Source organism: Staurois parvus, unplaced genomic scaffold (genome assembly GCF_062004578.1).
Source record: "Staurois parvus isolate SC_StPar_1 unplaced genomic scaffold, SC_StPar_1.0 ptg000572l, whole genome shotgun sequence".
Taxonomy (NCBI): Eukaryota; Metazoa; Chordata; class Amphibia; order Anura; family Ranidae; genus Staurois; species Staurois parvus.
Window position 1 is genome coordinate 4,688,887 of NW_028318368.1, and position 18,471 is coordinate 4,707,357.

Genomic DNA, 18,471 nt, shown 5'->3' on the forward strand with positions numbered 1-18,471 from the left:
GTTCCATGGGCCTTCTGCTTTTAAATCTTTTTACATTACACTTTTGTATATCTACTTTCTATAAAAGCACAAACTTGTTCTATCATCACTTGACTATAGAAAGCATGCCCTGACTGCAGTGCTGGCTCACATCAGATTCTTTCCCGTGCATTTTTAAGGCCTGCTTCACACATATGCGTGTTGCAGTCTGCTGCAGGAAAAAAGTCCCTGACTCTTTCCAATAACGCAGTTCCTGAAAACACATAGATATGGACGTGTCCCATAAGAAACCATGTTAAGGACTGTAGTGCATTTCTGCAAAGTGTAAAAAGTACAAAAAAAATGCATAGGTGTGAACCAGGCTTTAAGCCGCATCCAGGCTGTATGCACAGTGTTTGTCATGTATTCCAATGGACCTTGTTCACACCAGTGTGGTCGGTTCCAGTGCTTTCAACCAAAGTACAACCCGCAGCATTTTATTCCATCAGAAAGCATCAAAATGCGTGTAATTGCACCAGAATGCACTGGAATACATTGTTCTATTGAAAATAAAAATAAATATTTTCAAGTGTCAAAATAAAAAAGGAGGAAAAAATGTACTGGAATGTATTAAAAACACACCAAAAACACATCAAAATCACATGTAAATGCATATGCAAAACCACATCTGGAGCACTGAAATGGTGGTGTGAACAAGCCCCTACTAAGAGGTGGTATCAAAAAGTTTTGAGACTATTTTCGTAACATGCCAACAGAAGGCAGCACAAGGCTACACACACAGTCACAGGGAGCACCGATTTTCAGAAATCAGTGTGCCCAAAGTCACCATCCTGTGTATATCAGGAGCTGTGCAATTGGTGCTATTTTGACCATGTGCATTACCACATCTTTTATTTCATCATGGACAGGAAATTGGAACAAAGAGCAAACATGAAATTCTGTGTGCAAATTCAAACCACGAGAATAAAAGGTAACTGTTGTTAGTATCACTCTCTTCAGTACTGAAGACTGCACACTGGTGCTGCAGGGAAAAGAGGAAGAAGATCTAAGGACATCAATTGACCAGAAGAGCCCATGGAAAAAAGGTAGGTGCCCCCCCCAACTTAAATATTCACGCCAAAGGGGAGAATACAGCTGATCCTAAGAAAAGTGTGTTCCACTTATTTAGTGTGTTTTAAATAAGTATGAATTGGGGAGTTTTTAATACAGGTGTGAGAGGGAGTGTGGATAGGAATGGGTGACGTCATTGTGGCTCCAGCCATTTGAGCGTCCAAACAGCCGGAACCCAGAAGGAAGACTGGGCAAAGATGGGAGCACCCAGGACCCTCAGGGTTGGTGACTGTGCAGCACTGGAGGTCACATTATGACAGATAAGTCTGTCATATTGTGCTCATTTGTGGTGTATACTAGCACATTATGGCATAACCCACCTGGGGATCCATGTAATTAAAAATACTTTAATACCAAATTGAAAACCAAACTCCAGACCAGGGGCAGACTGACAACTCATGGGGCCCCTGGGCAATAGGGGATCATGGGCCCCCTGTGTCCTTGCCCAAACTCAAAAAAGCCTATGAAAAAGGTACCAGGGGCATCTCATGGGGCCCCCTACTGACCCCGGGCCCTCAGGCAGTGCCCAAGTTTCCAAATGGTCAGTCCGCCCCTGCTCCAGACAAATACTTGAAAGACTACTATTTGACTGAGTTTTGTGTTCATAACGTTTGCAATACATTTCACCGCAACTGGAAGAGGGAGAGGCGGTATTTTGAACTTAGCCCACTGTAACCATTCCTACAGGAGTGGAGATCATCTAGATGATTTCTTCAGTCTGCTGCCCCACTTTCATTTTTTTCTCAGTAGACAAATATCAGATGGCTATTATTACCATGAATTCAGGGGGAAAGAGTGTTGAAACACTTATATGGAAGATATTTGCTTTTATGAAAGCATGTCCAAATAAGGGGAGGAGAGATTTGCGCCCATTACAGTCACTTAGGACAGACTGGCGCTGACACTCGTAGCCCCTTAAATTAGCACCTTGTTTACGCAGTTTCAGCAGGAGTAAGTGTAATTTAAAGTGATACTTAAAGTGTTACTAAACCCAGGACCCTGCACTCACTATATCTGATCTCCCACAGTACACACAACATGGAAATGCAATTATCTTAGTAAATACAAACTGCTAAATACCTTTTCTCATCAGCAGTTAGAGCAGTCTTGTGACTTCAGCAGAGCACTGGTTAAAGCTTGTAGGTGGAGTTTTCTTTCTGCTCTAGGAGGACGCAAAACCCCTGACCTCTGTCTGGACAGTGCTGATTGGCCCTGTGCTGATCACATGCACTCTGCCAAGAAAAAAAAGCCTCTCTAGCAATTTACACCAAACTGAGCATGTGTATGTGACTATGGATTCAGTTTGTATCAGCTGGTAATTTCAACAGGAGGAGGGGCAGAGAAGAAAGGATCAAACAGCCTTTTTACACAATGCAGATGAATATCTCCTTAGGTTCCACAGTGAGTATAACAAGCATGCTTTACTGCATATACAGACTGATTTTACTGTTGTGGGTTTAGTAACACTTTAACTCGGTTTAAAAAAACAAATTCTATTCAATAATGTATTCCTAACTCAGAAAAGTACCTTTTATTTCTCCCAAACCCCTCCAGATCTCCAGTTTCCTTTTTTTTGGGCTGCTGTGATCCAACTTCCTATTAGAGAGTGGCTACATTTGTTCTCCATTGGCCTCATGTAGGAACGTAGCCACCCTCTTTGGCTTGCCCTTGAGATGGACTAGGTACTATGGAATAATATTTATGTGATTTGTAGTATGTATAGAATAGCCTGCATGATCGTAAATAGTATGCATTGCTTGTTCCAAACAAACAGAAAGGGGGGAGGGTAGATTTGGGAGCTCACAGGATGCCATAAGGATGCAGAAAAACACAGTAAAAACTATTTCATGAAAAAAAGATTTCAGAAACTTAGGAAAAGAAAGCAGGTTAAGAGGAAACACAATTGAAACCGTTACATGCATTAAGGGGGTGAATAAGGTTTGGAAGGGCAGTATTTTCCAGCCAAGCTCAAAAACATGGAGGGATGACCTCAAACTTCCAGGAGGATAGTTCAAACATAACATTAGAAAGTATTATTTAGACGTTGATGTGTGGAATAGACTTTCAGCAGAGGTAGTGAATCAGTCAACAGTAAGTGGGTTTGAACATTCTTTGGGCAAACATAGATCTATACTCAGACAAAAAAATTAAAAAAGAAAAAAAAAACACAAAAAAAACAAAAATCATGTATGAATAAAAAGCAAAAAAATTAACAATGGAAAAGACTCGATGGACCAAGTGGACTTTTCCTGCGTTCACTCTTCTATGTTTCTATGAAAAATAGATTACAGGACCATTAAGTAGTAGATATGTATTAATTATTTTTGGAGAAAAAGAATATTGTTTAGTGTCACTTTAGGACCAGGTACCTTAATCTTGTTATAAATGGATCTAATGTTTAGCTGTCCCTGTTTAACAGACGTTGATCATTAGATTCATTTATGTTGAATAGGAATGTTTAAAAACTTTTGTTGATCAGCGGCCACAGACGCTGATCAGTGTATTCTGACAGCAAAATCCCACTGTCAGAATACAATCTGTCTCAGCAGAGGGGTTTCCTACATTCACTTTGCTTATGTGGATGGATGAATCTGTTCATTAAAAAACTTACCTACAGTATCCATGGGCAGCTTTACTTTAAAATGTCATTATTAACTTTTTCCCCTCTACAAGTTTACTTTACATCTTTAAGTAATATTGTATATAGTAATTTGTTAGTTGAAGTTCAATTAATTTAAAGATTATTTGCAATAGTACACGCTGTAAACAAAGCTTTGACACATCATAAAATTCCTAGAACATCCATCAGAACAAAAGGATAAATACACATACGTATAGCACATAAAAATTATACTTTCATTTCACCTGCCATCTGTATAACCACTATAGCCTCTTACACTATAGTAATGTTTATAATCATGTAAAACCTGTCAGACTTGTGACATAAACATATTAGATCCATTCTATAACCATATATGTTTGTCACAATATATCAAAGAAAGTGCCTGATAATGTCTAATAGTGAAATTTGTAGATCATTATTAAATATTTTTATTGTGTTGTAGATGGATTTTGAAGATTGCTAAAAGACTTAGTATGAGGTCATCATTAGCTCAGTGTTCAGTGAAGATAGGAGAAGTTTGGATTGTTTACAATACCCTTCCCACTAATTTATTTAAAAAAATAAATGTAAACAATTATTTCCCTAAATAGGACACACTAACCTGAAAATCTTCTTTCCTTAAGATGGATATGATCTTCTGCCTATTGTTTATCTCAGTATTATTTTAGGCGTAACATATTTACATGTAAATGTAGCTTGCTTCACTATGTTTAAAATCAACATATAATTAGGTATGACACTTTTTCTAACCAATATACTTTCTTATCTCCTGTGCTTGTCACCTGACTGAAACGGTGAGAAAATACCAGTGAAGCATGAACTCTACACACATTTATTTTATTGGTACTCTAGTTCAGCCTTTTTTAACCTTCATACCACAGAGGAACCCTTGAAATAACTTTCAGGTCTCATGGATCTCTTGTTAATAATTACTATATCTACAGAATACATTAGTGTAAGCAGTAATTTGGGTTATAAAAAAAAAGGAATGTGGCATATTTCATATATGTGAAACCAAGGGCTGCTTTATGCAACAAAATTGTTTGCAGCAATAATAATGAAACGTATAATAGTAATGATGACTATAATATAAATCCAAACTGAACTTTGAAATGTTCCTTACATTGGTGGTTAGTAAAGAAATAACCCTTTACAATTGTGGTCAGTGAAGAAATTATTATATTATTATTATACAGTATTTATAAAGCGCCAATAGTTCGCTCAGCGCTGTACATTACAGAGGGGGACAGAACATGTGACAGAACAATACCAATACAATGTAAAACATGAGGGGATTGAGGGCCCTGCTCTTTCGAGCTTACAATCTAGGAGGGAGGGGATGGTGGCACAGGAGGAGATAGCTGTGGGGGGTGGAGTGGTAGGAAGAGTGGAGGAGGTCGGCAAGTTAGCAGGGGGTGGGGTAGGCTTCCCTGAAGAGATGGGTTTTCAGAGTGCGCTTAAAGGAGAGGAGAGTAGGTGATAATCTCATGGGTTGGGGCAGAGAGTTCCAGAGGATGGGAGACACCCTGGAGAAGTCCTGGAGGCGGGCATGGGAGGAGGAGACCAGGGAACTAGAGAGAAGGAGGTCTTGTGAGGAGCGGAGTGTGCATGCTGGGCGGTATTTGGATATTAGGTCAGTGATGTCGTTCGGGGCAGTATGGTGGACAGCTTTGTACGTCAGCGTTAGGATTTTGAATTTGATCCGGTGCGCAATCGGAAGCTAGTGGAGGGATTGGCAGAGGGGGGTGGCAGAAACGGAGCGGTTGGAAAGGTGAATGAGTCTGGCAGCCGCATTCAGGATCGACTGAAGTGGGGATAGCCAGCAGCGGGGCAGGCCAGTGAGGAGGGAGTTGCAGTAGTCGAGTCGTGATATGATGAGGGAGTGGATGAGCTGTTTAGCGGTTTCTGGATTTAGGAACGTGCGGATTTTGGCGATGTTGTCTTCTTACACTGCTGGTCAGCAGAGAAATGCCTCCTTGCATTGGTGGCCAGTAAAGAAATGCCTCCTTATATTGGTGGTCAGTGGAGAATGCAATTCCTGTCCAAATTGCATGCAGTTTCTCCACTGCTCCTGTGTGAACCCAGGCTGTCATAGTATATAGTATATGCCTCATTTCTAGGCTGACAGTTTCTCAGGATGATTATAACGCAAAAATCTGTCAATAGAAACACGGTTTCTATCTTGTGGTTTTAGACCAATAGCTAATATTCTTTTAGCACTGAATGCCTCTATTTAATAACTGCATTATGAAAAGTCTCTTAGCTTGGCAAGCTGTTATCACTTTCTTTAATACCATGCTAATTCTCCAGGGTAATATAAACGCTGTGGCAAAATCAATAGAACAGTACAAAGTCAACTAGTAAAATGTTGACACATGCCTGAGTCAAAGATCTTTGATAACAATGTTGGTCAATGGCAGTTTAAACAAGGCAAGAAAAAGCCTACAACAAAGGACAACGAGAAATAATGATGCATAACGCACAGTGAAGCTATATTCCAGGCAAAAGGATAAATACACCAAAAAAAATACATAGTGGGAGTTGACAAATGATATCAAAGGATTTGTAATTCTGCCCTTTTATTCCTGAATTTTAAGCAGCCTTGCCAGACAGCAGAACAAGGTGCCCTAACATTTTCAATGTTATCAGTTTTGAAAAAAAGCATGCAGCAAGGAGTAGAACAATGTCCCAGGTTGAATGCAAAAAAAAAGGACTGAAATGCATAAAGCAGATATGCAGAGATCACAGTTTTAGAATTTAAATTTCATATAGGAAATTGGCGCTAGTATTTAAATAAACAAACTATCAGACAGGGGTGGACTGACAACTCATAGGGTCCCCGGGCAATAGGGGATGATGGGGCCCCTGTGTCCTTGTCCAAACTCAAAAAAGCCTTTGAAAAATGTACCAGGGGCATCTCATGGGGCCCCCTACTGACCCCGGGCCCTTGGGCAGCGCCCAAGTTTCCAAAAGGCCAGTCCGCCCCTGCTATCAGATCATTCAGGGAAACTGTCAATGGGTTGCTCTATATTTTTATAAAATGGGGTATGTATGAGTTGAAATACTTTACTCTTAAAAATGGTGATAAAAGGGCATGTCTACCAAATACGCTTAAAATCTCTAACCTCTTTGCAATCCCTAAAACATTTAGTCAAATCAGTTGGGTAAAAATAAGTTACTCTAGGCAGGACTGGATACCTGTATGTTACCATTTTATATGCCGACTCCAGAAAAATTATGTTAGAGAAGCATTTAGAGATGTTCAGCCATACCTGCAACCAGTTCTCATCAGTTTTGGAGGCAGGGAAATCCAAAAGCCATTTAACAATAATTCGCCTTCGGGAAAAATGAGATCAGTAAATTTGTCATATGAAAGTAGTACTGTATTTTTCGCTCCATAAGACGCACTTTTTTCCCTGGAATGAATATGGAGTGGCCGGTATTCCCACCGAGGCCGTCATGTTAGAATACCGGGCCACTCGGCTCTTCTGTGGCAGAAGAGAGGAGGAGTCCAAGTCAGAGGTGCAGCAGCAACAAGAAGGGCACAAACCAGCTGCCCCTTAAAGTGGAATTCCATCTGCAAAAAAAAAAGTCAGCAGCTACAAAAACTGTAGCTGCTGACTTTTAAAATACAGCCACTTACCCATTCCTCGGTCCAGCAGTGTCCTCACCCCCACTGGCTTCACCGGCCATCTTCTCTCCCTGGCGCCGACATCTTTAGCTTGCAGCTTCACCACCGGGTGCCCACTGTGCATGCGAGAGAAGTACTGTGCTTTGTGAATGGCCCCGTAGTCTTCTGGGACCTGTCACATGTCCCAGAAGACTACAGGGAGGGGGGACACCCGGCTGTGAAGCCACAAGCTGTACCCGCTCTCCCCCCCTGCTCCCCAAAGTTCTGCAGTCTCTGTTCATCTCTTGTACTATATCTGTAGTCTCTGGTAATCTCCTGTAGTAAGTCCGCAGTCTCTGGTCATCTCCTGTAGTAAGTCTGCAGTCTCTGGTCATCTCCTGTACTGTGTCTGCAGTCTCTGGTCATATCCTGTACTGTGTCCGCAGTCTCTGGTCATCTACTGTACTGTGTCCACAGTTTCTGGTCATCTCCTGTACTATGTCCGCAGTCTCTGGTCATCTCCTGTAGTATGTCCATAGTCTCTGGTCATTTCCTGTACTATGTCTGCAGGCTCTGGTCATCTCCTGTACTATGTCCGCAGTCTCTGGTCATCTCCTGTACTATGACTGCAGAATCTGGTCATGTCCTGTAGTATGTCCCCAGTCTCTGGTCATCTCCTGTACTGTGTCCGCAGTCTCTGGTCATCTCCTGTACTATGTCCGCAGTCTCTGGTCATCTCCTGTACTGTGTCCGCAGTCTCTGGTCATCTCCTGTACTATGTCCGCAGTCTCTGGTCATCTCCTGTACTATATCCGCAGTCTCTGGTCATCTCCTGTACTATGTCTGCAGTCTCTGGTCATCTCCTGTAGTATGTCTGCAGTCTCTGGTTATCTCCTGTAGTATGTCTGCAGTCTCTGGTCATCTCCTGTAGTACATCCGAAGTCTCTGGTCATTTCCTGTACTATATCTGCAGTCCATTGGTTCAGAATATTTTTTTCTTGTTTTCCTCCTCTAAAACCTAAGTGCGTCTTATGGAGCGAAAAATATGGTAATCAGTTATCAGAAGATATTAGTTCAAACTGGATGAGGAGGTTTGTAGTGAGAGGTCAAGGATAATAAACCTGAACAAGTGCTCTTTTTGCATGTAGTAAAATATCTCCGAAAAGGAAATTTGTTGTTGGTTTCTCAAGGTCTCACATGGTATAGGATCTGAGGAGCATTGGAGGGTAATGAGGTTTTTCCTGGGCAGACAAAAACATAGGATTTCCCCTTATGCTCTGATCCCAGCTCCAATATGAAGGAAGCACACACCTGGCTCATTAAAGTGGAGTTCCAGCCGTTTTAGTGTTTATTAAAAGTCAGCAACTACAAAAACTGTAGCTGCTAACTTTTAATAAACACACACTTACCTGTCCCAGGGTCCAGCGATGTTCTCACCCATGCGGTCCCTTCTCCCCGCTAAGGCGCCAGCATCTCTACTGTGGGCACTAGGCTGTGACAGCTTGCGGCTTCACAGCCGGGTGCATACTGCACATGCGCAAGTTGTGCTGCTCCTCCTAATTAGTCCGGCAGTCTCCTAGTACCTGTGAAAGTTCCCAGGAGGGAGGAGGGGGCCAAACCTCCGCCTCACTTCGCCACGGCGAACTGAGCCAGAAGTGGGAGCGGGTACCTGTCAAAACCAGGTACCCCCCAAAAAGTGCCAAATATGGCAGTGGAGGGGGGGAGGAGACAAACAAGCAGAGCTCCCACTTTTGAGTGGAACTCCACTTTAATGTGTTTGCTTACTCCAAAATCTGGCCTAAACTGCCTAATCACGCAGGGGTAGATTTACTAAAACTGATGCACTCCGAATCTGATGCAGCTGTGCATGGTAGCCAATCAGCTTCTAACTTCAGCTTGTTCAATTAGGCTTTGGCAATAAAACCTGGAAGCTGACTGCTTTCTATGCAGAGTTGTGCCAGATTTTGCGCTCTACAGTTTTAGTAAATAACCCCCACTGTGGTGTGACCTCGCCCTGCCACAATGGGTACTGACAATGTGCAAAAAAAGCTCAGGCAATAAATTGATACCACTTGTCCATAAAAAAAAACGCCAGAAACATAGCATAATTTTTAGTTTTCAAAATAAAAGGGTAAAATTAGCAGAGAAGAGTGAATCATACGTGCACGTGAGTTTTGTGCCCTGGTACAAAGGGATTTTAAAGCCCAATGGAAAGGGAAACCAAACTTCAACAGACTAACCTTGTTTGGGTAAAGAGCAGGGGTGGACTGGCAACTCATGGGGCTCCCGAGCAATAGGGGATCATGGGGCCCCTGTGTCCTTGCCCACACTCAAAGCACACCCAAAAAAGCGTATAAAAAAGGTACGAGGGGCATTTCATGGGGTCCCCTAGCATTGCCCGAGTGCTCGAATGGTCAGTCCGCCCCTGGTCAAGAGTATTGTTTAAAGCCACTAATTTAAGTGATTATTGCACAAACCTGATTTCCACAAATTGAAATTCCACAATAGCAGAAAGTTGTTGTTGGAAATCAGGGAAGGGACATCAAATATTGAGGAATAGTTAAAAGCATGTTGTCCAAAATTAAACTGGTTTTAAAGATGAGCTGGTGAGCTCCAGGTTCCATAGCTGGTATAAAAAAGATAGGTAAAAGGGGCAGCCTTGGCGCATGCCTTACACACCAGAAAGTACTTAGAACAAGAGCCAGCATACATTACCAGTGATGTTGCAGAGTGATGAAGAGTTGAGATCCAGGTACAAAAAACTAGACCAAAGGACTACAGGTCAGGACAGAGTGCAAGTAGTCCCACGTTATTGCATCAAAATCTTTGAAAATGTTGAGAGACAGCAAAAATCCAGACTTGGTGAACATTATCACTGGGCTGTGGGGTAGAAGTGAACCAAACCTAAACACTGTGGATCAAGAAGGAGAGAAAGCAGTTGGAACACGTTTGCAGTATTTTCGCCAGTAATTTGATGTTTATTTAGTAAAGAGATGAGGTGGTTATTGGAGATATCCGAAGGGTCTTTTTATAGGTTTTGGAAGCATAGCGATATTCACAGACAAAGGGAGGGAGGGGTGCAAATTATTTCTTTTTTTAAGAAAATCAAATAAATTATCAAGGTGAGGACCAAGTAGGGCACTGGTGCATAGTTTTTCTCTACTGCTCAACTAGGTTGTGTCCCTTAACCCAGTCTGTATTTGACTATTAAAGAAAAGGATTAGACCAAGCAGCTGATCTTTGTCACTCTGATTTCTCCTGTCAGCATGCTCCCTGTTAGCACATGAGCACTGCGGCACAACTGTACATGCTGTACATGAATTACAATTATAAACCAGTTAGTGAACCAAATCAGGTGCTAGTACTTTAGAGCTTCTAACCTCCTAAATCAGGCTCATAAAAAGATGTGTCCATTAAAATGCCACATGTAACCCCACACGAAAGAAAAATATATTTTAAATATACTTAAAAAATATTCTTCCCATTCTTCCAAATATATTGACATATATTTGAAATACTACAATTCTACAATTTTGGCTGTGGTCAATATATTTCAATATATATATATATATATATATATATATACTGTGTGTTGAAATGCATTTTTAGTACACAATATATGAAAAATATTTTTAAAAATACATTTAATCTACATTTTTGGAATGCATTTACAAATATATGTAAACATAGATGTTAAAATGACTTTTCTTTATGTTAATAAAAAATATATTTAAAAATAATATATTTTTAAAAATATTGTTCATATATTTTGTAATATATAAAAAACGCATTTCAACATGCAGTATATATATATATATATATATATATGTATATATATATATAGATAGCATTGCAGTATATATATATATATATATATATATATATATATATATATATATATATAGCGCGTTAGGCCCCAACCGCTACAACCCTGGCAGACTGACCACACCAAAAATCTCAAACGACGTAGTCGTGCGCTGGAGCAACTATGTAGTAAAACCAAATCCCAACTAGCATTCACGAAATATAAATCTGCCTTCCTAACATACACTTCCTCCCTTCACGCTGCCGAACAAGCCCACTTTGTAAACCTCATTAATACCTTCTCCTCCAGTCCTCGTCGGCTCTTCTCTACTTTTAACTCTGGCCCCACCTCCACCCAGTACCTCACTCACCACCCACGAGATTGCTAACCACTTCAAAAACAAGATTGACGCAATTCGTAGGGACATCGCCAATGCTCAGACTTCCTCCCCACCTAGCATTCCTCACACCAAAACCCCCTCAACACTTTGCTCCTTCGACCTCGCTACTACTGAAGAAGTCACTAAGGTCTTCTCAGAAGCCCACCTCACCATCTGCCCCCTGGACCCTGTCCCCTCACAACTCCTACGGTCACCCTCTTCTTCCATCCTATGCTCCCTCACTCACATCTTCAATCTTTCCCTCTCTACTGGCACCTTCTGCTCCCCTCTAAAGCACGCGCACATCACTCCCATACTTAAAAAACCCTCCCTGGACCCCACCGACTTGAACAATTTAAGACCCATCTCCCTGCTGCCATTTACCTCTAAACTCCTAGAGCGCTTAGTCTATAATCGCCTGAGCTCCCACCTCACCGACAACAACCTCCTCGATCCTCTACAGTCTGGCTTCCGCCCCCTACACTCCACCGAAACTGCCCTACTCAAACTCACCAACGACCTACTAACCGCCAAAACCAATGGCCACTATACAGTACTCCTATTCCTCGACCTCTCTGCGGCTTTTGACACGGTTGACCACCCCCTCCTCCTCAAACAACTACACTGTCTTGGCCTTAGAGACTCCGCTCTCTCCTGGCTCTCCTCCTACCTATCACAGCGCTCCTTCAGTGTTACCTATAACGCTGTCACCTCCTCTTCACTCCCTCTCTCTGCTGGGGTCCCTCAAGGTTCTATCCTTGGACCCCTTCTCTTCTCCATCTACACCTCCTCCCTTGGCCAATTGATAAATTCCCACAGCTTCAATTACCATCTCTATGCTGACGACACACAAATCTATCTCTCTACCCCTCACCTCACCCCTTCAGTCTCCGCTCGTATCACAAGCCTACTAGGTGACATATCGGATTGGATGTCACTCCACTTCCTCAAGCTCAATCTTTCCAAAACTGAGCTCCTAGTATTCCCCCCAGCCCCCCCCCCCCCCAACCTCTCCATCAAGACCAACAGCACTATCATCAGTCGCACCCCTCAAGCCAGGGTACTAGGTGTCATACTAGGCTCCAGTCTGTCTTTTCAGACCCAGGTCCAATCGCTGACAAACTCATGTAGACTCCACCTCCGCAACATCTCCAAAATACGACCGTTCCTAACCTCGGAAACCACTAAGCAACTCATTCACTCCCTTATTATATCACACCTCGACAACTGTAACTCCCTCCTCACTGGCCTACCTCACCGCAGGCTATCCTTACTTCTATCTATCATGAATGCTGCTGCCAGACTCATCCACCTTACTAACCGTTCTGTGTCTGCCCCCCCTCTCTGTCAATCCCTCCACTGACTTCCAATTGCCCAACGGTTAAAATTCAAAACGCTAACACTGATGTGTAAAGCCGTTCATAACACTGCCCCAAACTACATCACTGATCTTGTCTCCAAATATCACTCAAACCATACTCTCTGCTCCTCACAAGACCTCCTACTCTCTAGCTCCCTTGTCTCCTCCTCCCATGCTCGTCTCCAGGACTTCTCCAGGGCCTCCCCCATCCTCTGGAACTCCCTACCCCAATCCATCAGACTATCTCCTACTCTGCTCACTTTTAGGTGCACTCTGAAAACCTATCTCTTCAGGGAAGCCTACCCCGCCCTCAGCTAATACTGGAATCCTCTACTCTTCCAACCACTCCATCCCCCACAGTCATTACCTCGTGTACCTCTATCCCCCCCTCCTAGATTGTAAGCTCCAAGGAGCAGGGCCCTCGAATCCCTCTTGTATTGAATTGTATTGTTATTGCCACAATTGTAGTATTTCAAATATATGTCAATATATTTGGGAAGAATAATTTCAAACTATACTTCAAATATATTTTTCTTCCATGTGGGACTGTAGACTGTGAAAATATGTAGGTAAACCCTATGGCAACTATCAAATTAAAATTTTCCTGGTTTAACAAAATTAGGTTTAGAAGGTGAGACAAAGATCAAAACTGATGTGCAATGTAAAATAACCCATAATAATCAATCAGCTTCCAGTATAGGGCAGTAAGACCATTTAAGAATTGAATTTAGTTGAATATTTAAGATTACTGTGTTTTATACATTGCCAACCCTCTACATCAGACTTGTTTTATTTAATTAGCCTGAGTACTTTGCAAACGTTACAGAGACAATAAGAAATAGATTAAGTACAGGGCATAATATATAAAGTTTATTTCACTGTCTTGCTCTTAAAGCTTAACTTCCAACTCAGTTATATGGACCCTCACATTACTCCCCCACTGCTCCTTCAGTGACCAAAAAATACCAGATATTTCCATGTGACTTACTCCCACACGTGCGCCCCCTACCCGCACCGCGGTCCGCTGCTGTCAATCTCCAGGTCCCGGGCGGTGATTATTTGCCAGTGCCCGGTGATGTCCAAGGATCTCTGACGGGGAGGAGAACTGTTTTGTTTACTAACAGTTCTCCCTGTCAGCTCGGCACACTGCTTTGGATGGCTGTGCACAGCACAGCCATCCAAAGCAGTGTGCTTACAGTGAAGCACACTGACACGGCCCCCTATGTAAAACACTCCCAGAACACAGTTAACCCTTTGATCGCCCCTCATGTTAACCCCTTCCTGCACAGTGCCATTAGTACAGTGTCAGTGCTTTTTATTAACACTGCTCACTGTATTGGTGTTTCTGGGGATGTCAGTGACACCAAGTCAGTTCCCCCCAGTGTCAGAATGCCCGCCACAATCCCGCTGATCGCTGCCATTCTTAGTAAAAAGTTTTTTAAAAAATTCCAGTATCTATACATTTGTAAACACTAAAACGTTCACGTAAACCAATTAATTTATTAATGTATTGGGATTATTATTATTATTTTTTAGCAAAGACATGTAGCAGAATACATTTTGGCCTAAATTTATGAGGAAATTAGATTTTTTAGTTTTTTTTATTGGACATGTTTAATAGCAAAAAGTCAAAAATATTGTTTTTTTTTCTCAAAATTGTCGGCCTTTTTTTTTTATAGCGCAAACAATAAAAACTGCACAGGCAATCAAATACCACCGAAAGAAAGCTCAATTTGTGGGGGAAAAAGGATGTAAATTTAATTTGGGTGCAGTGTTGCATGACCGCGCAATTGTCAGTTAAAGTAATGCAGCGCCATAACGCAAAAAATGGCCTGGCCAGGAATGGGGGGTAAATCTTCAGGAGGGCAAATGGCTAGATAAAGTATTTCTTGCACCAGTGAGTGCAGACAAACAATGTTGGCTAGGCCAAAAGATGAAATCTAGAGGGAATTTGCTTCATGCTGCAGAGTGCTCTAAGAAGTTACTGTAGAAATTGTACGTACAGATATGGACGTGGACATCCATTTTGCTAAAGATCCACCATCTTGAGTCATTCTCACTCCAAATCAGCCCCCCTCCCTTTTTGTTGAATGGCATGTGGTCTGTGTGTGTGCTGAGTTCAGGCGTGCACAGGGCACAGCTGGATATACTTCATGGTTGTGAACCCAATTAGCTGGTGCCAGGGTGTCTGTCAGCCTCTTGCTCTGGCCGGATCGTAACGCTATAAACCCATCAGTCACTGGACTTGAAAAGCATTCCGAAATAGCAGTAAAACATACATGCCACTTGGAACCACTTTTTCATACAATTTCATAACTCCCGGCAGGAAAAAGGTACAATAGAACAAAGCATATATTCAGATAGGTCAGTTTAATGCGAGTCACCTGATACCTTACATCCCTAGATTACGTCTACCCGAGAGCAGAAAGCGATATCTCTTTAACCGACACAGGCAGATATGTCATATCTGGTGTCTGGACGTTCAGCAGATGATTATGCACATTATTCTACCAGTGGATAGGATGCTACATGTACCTATGGAAGGTAATTGACCATGGTATAACTTGGGAGGGATTTGGGTCACAGCCTGGGTCTCCGCCTAAACCCCCTCCCCAAATGAGGTGATTGGCCCTTGGCTTCAGTAGACACCCCCTGCTGGGGGACTAGAAAATAGGCTGTCAGGCCTGGAGAAGTAAGATGAAGAGATTTTCTCTTTTAACATCAGGAACCAACTTTGGGAGAAGGAACCCTTTTGTTCAGGACACTTGAATCTGCTTAAACGAGAACTTTGGCAAGTATCCTACCTCCCTAAACTTCTTTCTGTTATCAATCGGTTGTGTTATTGCTCTCTGTATTTATATATATATATATTGGCTACATCTTTTTCTGTAAATATTTTTTATTGCACCATTTTGACCTTTTTAGTAATAAATCCTATTTTCTGAAAAGTGTTGAACTGTTTCTAAAGCTCTTTAATGCAAACTAAGAATTCCTGTCTTTGAAGAGCGCTACTGTGTGTTTTAAACTTCTGCATACATCTGCCTGCGGTGACAGTGTGTATACAGATGCTTATTCAAACATCATAGTCTTACTGCTAAGATTTGTGAGTTTCCTTCTGTGGTGGTGGCAGTGTGAAGGGCAAATTGCGAAATTAACCTGACCCAGTAATAATCGCTCTCAGGCTGCGGCACATAGATTGTGGTCCAGTGAACTGGAAAAGTTTTGTGCAGGGCACAGCTGGACGTTGCATTGTTACGCAAGTGGCAGTGCGGTTTTAGATTGGCTAGTCCTTCGGTCACAAGTTGGTGAGAAGGACTGGGGTTTGACGCCGCGCCCATCACAGTTACAACTCCTGACTTTTTTATTTTGTATAAATAGAATGCCTGCACTGCTTTTTTGATAGGCTTGCTCCCAGGAACAGCCTTGTAATTCATGTTCTTCTCCTGATGATCTAGCAAGATAGGATGTGTGAAAGGTTGGGAATTGTACATGCACAGCTTGATGCAGCAGCTTTATAGAATGGGTGTGCATGCTCCTGACTGCACAGGAATTCACGATACAAGAAAATTATTTGCTACATGAAACAAATTAAACAATTGTTTTCTATGTACCCAGTTAACGCCATATATGTACAGTGCTATGCATAAATGAGCAGTTCAACTGACATAATGTGAACAAGCTCTTGGGGATCTTTTTTTTTTAAAATCACATTTTATTTAAAGATTTTTTTTTCCACGTACAAAACGACATAGAGGCAAAATGTCACACAGATCAACAAATCTAAAAATAGAGGAGAAAAAAATATAAATCAAACCTTTTATTTTACATTAAGGCTGCAGATTTTCATTGTTAAGTAGATATATCACCTATACATTTCTATGGTACTTAACAAGTTAATAAATATCCCATAAGTAACAATGAGTACAACATCCTCAACAAAAAGGGCTATTTCAGATGGGCAGTGGGGTGCAGTAGAAACAGGCATCTGAGCTGCTGTTTTACTGCAACCCGGCTGCCCATTTGAACTGTAACAATACAGCCAGACAGGGCTGTTCATATTCCGCAAGCACAATGCTTTTGCTCCATGGCTGTAACATTTTTAAGTATGGGTACAAGGTTCGAAAGATGGCACACTTTTCAAAATTGTACATTGACTTCAGTGGGGCTGCACCACAACCGTGAGCCAAACAATCAACCCGCAGTTGTGACCTGGTCCCGTAATGTAAAAGTGCCAGTCAACAATTTAAAAGTGAAAGTTAAAAAAAAAACAGGCAAATGTGAAAGAAGAGTATAATACAGCCAAAGCCAGAGAAAACACCTATCTGTTGTATTATTGAAATATACAGTATGAATATTGGAACAGAAAATTAACCTGTGCAGGTTTTAGCTCTATTTTACTACAAGCATACTGGTTAGAAAATAACTTTTTGATCCTGCCAGAAATTAAAGGGGACCCTCACCTACGAAGTCAACTTCCTTCCATCAGCTACCCCCCCCCCCCCCCTTTACACAATTTCAGAGAGTATTTTTAATACCTTGTTTAATAAATACATTTATTCATAGTGCAATAGTGCAGCCTCCTCTTCCAGACTCCTTGTCTAGGGAAGGCTGCTCCCATGGCACATTCCATAAGGCTGTACAGAAATATCCCATTGATGTGCTCCTACATACCATTCAAGGTTGCGGAACATCTGCTCATGTATGAGAGCAATTCTGGTGACATCAGGTTGCCTAAACAGCTTGTTACCCACTTCCAGACTTTCATTGGTCTGGAATAATAAGACCCCACATCTCTCCTCTGCAATGTAAAGCATTGGATCAAAAAAAAGCATTGATCTAGTGCTTTGAAAAAAAAAAATGGCTGGGACCAGCAGTATCATTGCTTTGGTCTTCCAAGGGCTTAGAGATGAGTGGAGGTCATCTTTCCTTCACTAATCTCTATGCTCGGCGCCGGGATCGTTCAATGGTTCCTCAGGTAAAGCTGAGAACTAACGAGTGGCAGCTGGTGGCGGCGAGGGGCGGCGGTGACGGTGGGCGGGCAGGGGAGGGGTTTTTTCGGCACCTGTATCGGTGCTTTTTTCATGTCGGCTGATGGCAGAAAGGAGTGTTTTTGGCTGAAACGTTTCGGCCACTGAGATTTCGGTGTATCCCTAATCACTTGCCATTTACTCAGAAGTAAACGGCGCTATTTTTTAAAACAAATACAATGATCTTGGTGTTTTGAATGTTTTTGGTGCAGTGGAGGGATTTGGGGTCTTATAAACCATACTCGCATAATGGCGAATATACGTACTGTCATTGGCCCACACATGTAAGCTATCACCACGAATGTCAGATCATGAGCAGTGTTGTAGCACTAAACCTCCTCTGTAACTCTAAAGTGGTAACCTGTAAAGGCTTTTAAAGCATTGCCTATGAATAATAAAATATACGTAGTTTGTCACCGTTGCACGGGTGTGCACAATTTTAAAGCATGACATGTTTGGTATCGATTAGCTCAGCATGACAGCATCTTTTATATTTTTCAAAAAAATTGGGTGATGTATGGTGTTTTTTTGCACTAAAATTCAATATGTTTTCCCAAAAAAGTGCGTTTGCAAACAAC

At 41.9% G+C, this 18,471-nt stretch overlaps 1 protein-coding gene across 3 annotated transcripts in view; it reads right to left on the minus strand.

Annotated features, from left to right (window-relative positions):
• UGT8 (UDP glycosyltransferase 8) overlaps positions 1–18,471 on the minus strand; it is a 158,309-nt gene that overhangs the window by 124,806 nt on the left and 15,032 nt on the right. Inside the window, exon 2 of one of the 3 annotated variants that reach the window (XM_089691791.1) lies at positions 2,170–2,321. The exons of the other annotated variants lie outside the window; for them this stretch is intronic. Within the exon in view, the coding sequence (XP_089547917.1) occupies positions 2,170–2,179 (10 nt within the window). The 5' untranslated portion in view covers positions 2,180–2,321. The remainder of the gene's footprint in view (positions 1–2,169; positions 2,322–18,471) is intronic. 3 annotated transcript variants of the gene reach the window in all.